The 1,956-nt window shown below is 46.8% G+C and overlaps 1 protein-coding gene across 1 annotated transcript in view; it reads left to right on the top strand.

Moving 5' to 3' along the window:
• The window catches only part of TRAPPC9 (trafficking protein particle complex 9), a 672,769-nt gene that overhangs the window by 218 nt on the left and 670,595 nt on the right, over positions 1 to 1,956 (top strand). Inside the window, exon 2 of the mRNA XM_008568452.1 lies at positions 1,767 to 1,927. Coding sequence (XP_008566674.1) covers positions 1,775 to 1,927 — 153 coding nt within the window. The 5' untranslated portion in view covers positions 1,767 to 1,774. The remainder of the gene's footprint in view (positions 1 to 1,766; positions 1,928 to 1,956) is intronic.

The following is a 1,956-nucleotide window of genomic DNA, read 5'->3' on the forward strand; positions in this document are numbered from 1 at the left end:
TTTTTTTTTAATTTAAAAATTTAAATTTAAATGTGTATTTTTGAAATTTGTGGAGGAAGGGAGTTGAGATCTAAAGTTCATCATGGGATAGATGGCCCCAGGACCTGCATGTCCAGAATTGCCCTCCCCATATCAATTCTCTTCCTCTCCATCCAGGATGAAATCCTGCCATTAGAATTATCCACAGGTCTTTTAGAATTGTCCTTTTAATTTTATTGTTCACCTGGGAGGGCTACTGTCATGATCTCCACAGTCAGGCTTTGGTGACCTGAAGGTTATACAATTTGGGTTTCCTATTTAAGAAAAAGAAAACAAAATTATAAATACAAAATTAGAAAAAGAGCCGTGGAAGGGGCTCTGGCAGGTGGGAGTCTGAAGCCTAAGCTCCATTAGCTTCATGGTACAGGCGCCTCTGGCTGTGGGTACCACAGCTCCATGCTCGGAAGAAGCACGGACATACTTATGGGACAGTGGAGATATTTACTGAGTACATCTTATGGGGTAGGTGATTTCATATTCCTTATTTGATACTGTGAGCTCATTTAATCTCAGTAACCTTTTAAAAAATTTGACTTTTAATTCCAAGATATAGTAGGAGATGCCCATGCGGTCATAGGGAATAATGCAGAGAGAGCCTGTGTTCCCTTTGCCCAATTTCCTCCAGTAGACCATCTTGCAAATCTATAGTATGGTACATGATCAAAACCAGAATATTGACTCACTAACCCTTTGAGGTCTGTGTTATTATCCTTTTTACTCATAATGAAGTGGGTTTGGGGAAGTACATAGGCTCGCCCCAGGTCATCCGGGAAGTAAGTGCAGAGCTGGGAGCTGACATCATCTTCTGACTTGCAGCAGTGGTGTTTCCATTATGGGCTGTGGGATGGGGCAGCATTCATTTGGTTGTTCATTTGTTCAGTCATTCATTCATTTATTCAACAAATATTTATTGTGTACCTCCTAGGAGCCAGATTCTTTCATATGGGCTAGCTAATTTAATTCTTTAACAGTGCTGGGAATCAGGTGATATTGTCTTCTTTTTATATCTGACAAAACTGGTTCAGAGAAGTTAGAAAACTGTCATTTATAAAGGAGGGGTNTTTTATATCTGACAAAACTGGTTCAGAGAAGTTAGAAAACTGTCATTTATAAAGGAGGGGTTGTATGTTCGTGTAATCCCTCCTTTTATGTCAGGCACTATGCTAGGTGCTTTACATTTGCAACCTCCTTTATTTTAATTTTTTTTTGGTTGCTGGCCCGTGCAGGGGATATGAACCCTTGACCTTGGCGTTATAACACCCTGCTCTGACCAGCTGACCTCACTGGCCAGCCTGCGACCCCCTTTAATCCAGGTACAGTTGTATAGGCAAGTTTTCTTATCTCCCTTATTTTGTAGCTGAGGAGCTGAGGGAGACTGGAATTCCCATTCGGATCTGATTACACTGTGTGTTTTTCATTGTATCTGGCCGGGGGCATGGGGATGGGCACTGGCTCATGTGCTCATGATTCATTAGCAGACATTTCTGAGCACTGACCTGTACCTCTGCCCGGTTAGGTGGCGGGAACAGAAAGACAAGGACCAGCCCCCTTTCTGCACAGGCTCACGGCTGAGTCCAGGAGGCCAGCACCTGGCAGTTCCAGTGCCATGCAGGGCACACATGGCGCTCTGAGGACAGGTGACCTGGCAGCTTTCCCGGGGCTCACCGGCCTCGCAGCAGTGCACAGGCCTCTGAGCTGCGTCTCAAGGTGTCGTTCCCCTCCGACAGGCTGCAGGATGAGCGTGCCCGACTACATGCAGTGCGCCGAGGACCACCAGACCCTCCTGGTGCTGGTGCGGCCCGTGGGCGCCGTCTCCGAGGAGAACTTCTTCCGGATCTACCGGCGCATCTGCACCGTGAGCCACCCCGGCGTGCGCGACTCGCAGCGCGCGCTCTGCATCCGCTACCGCCACCACTA

This window comes from Galeopterus variegatus, unplaced genomic scaffold, assembly GCF_000696425.1.
Source record: "Galeopterus variegatus unplaced genomic scaffold, G_variegatus-3.0.2 Scaffold24, whole genome shotgun sequence".
NCBI classification, from domain to species: Eukaryota; Metazoa; Chordata; class Mammalia; order Dermoptera; family Cynocephalidae; genus Galeopterus; species Galeopterus variegatus.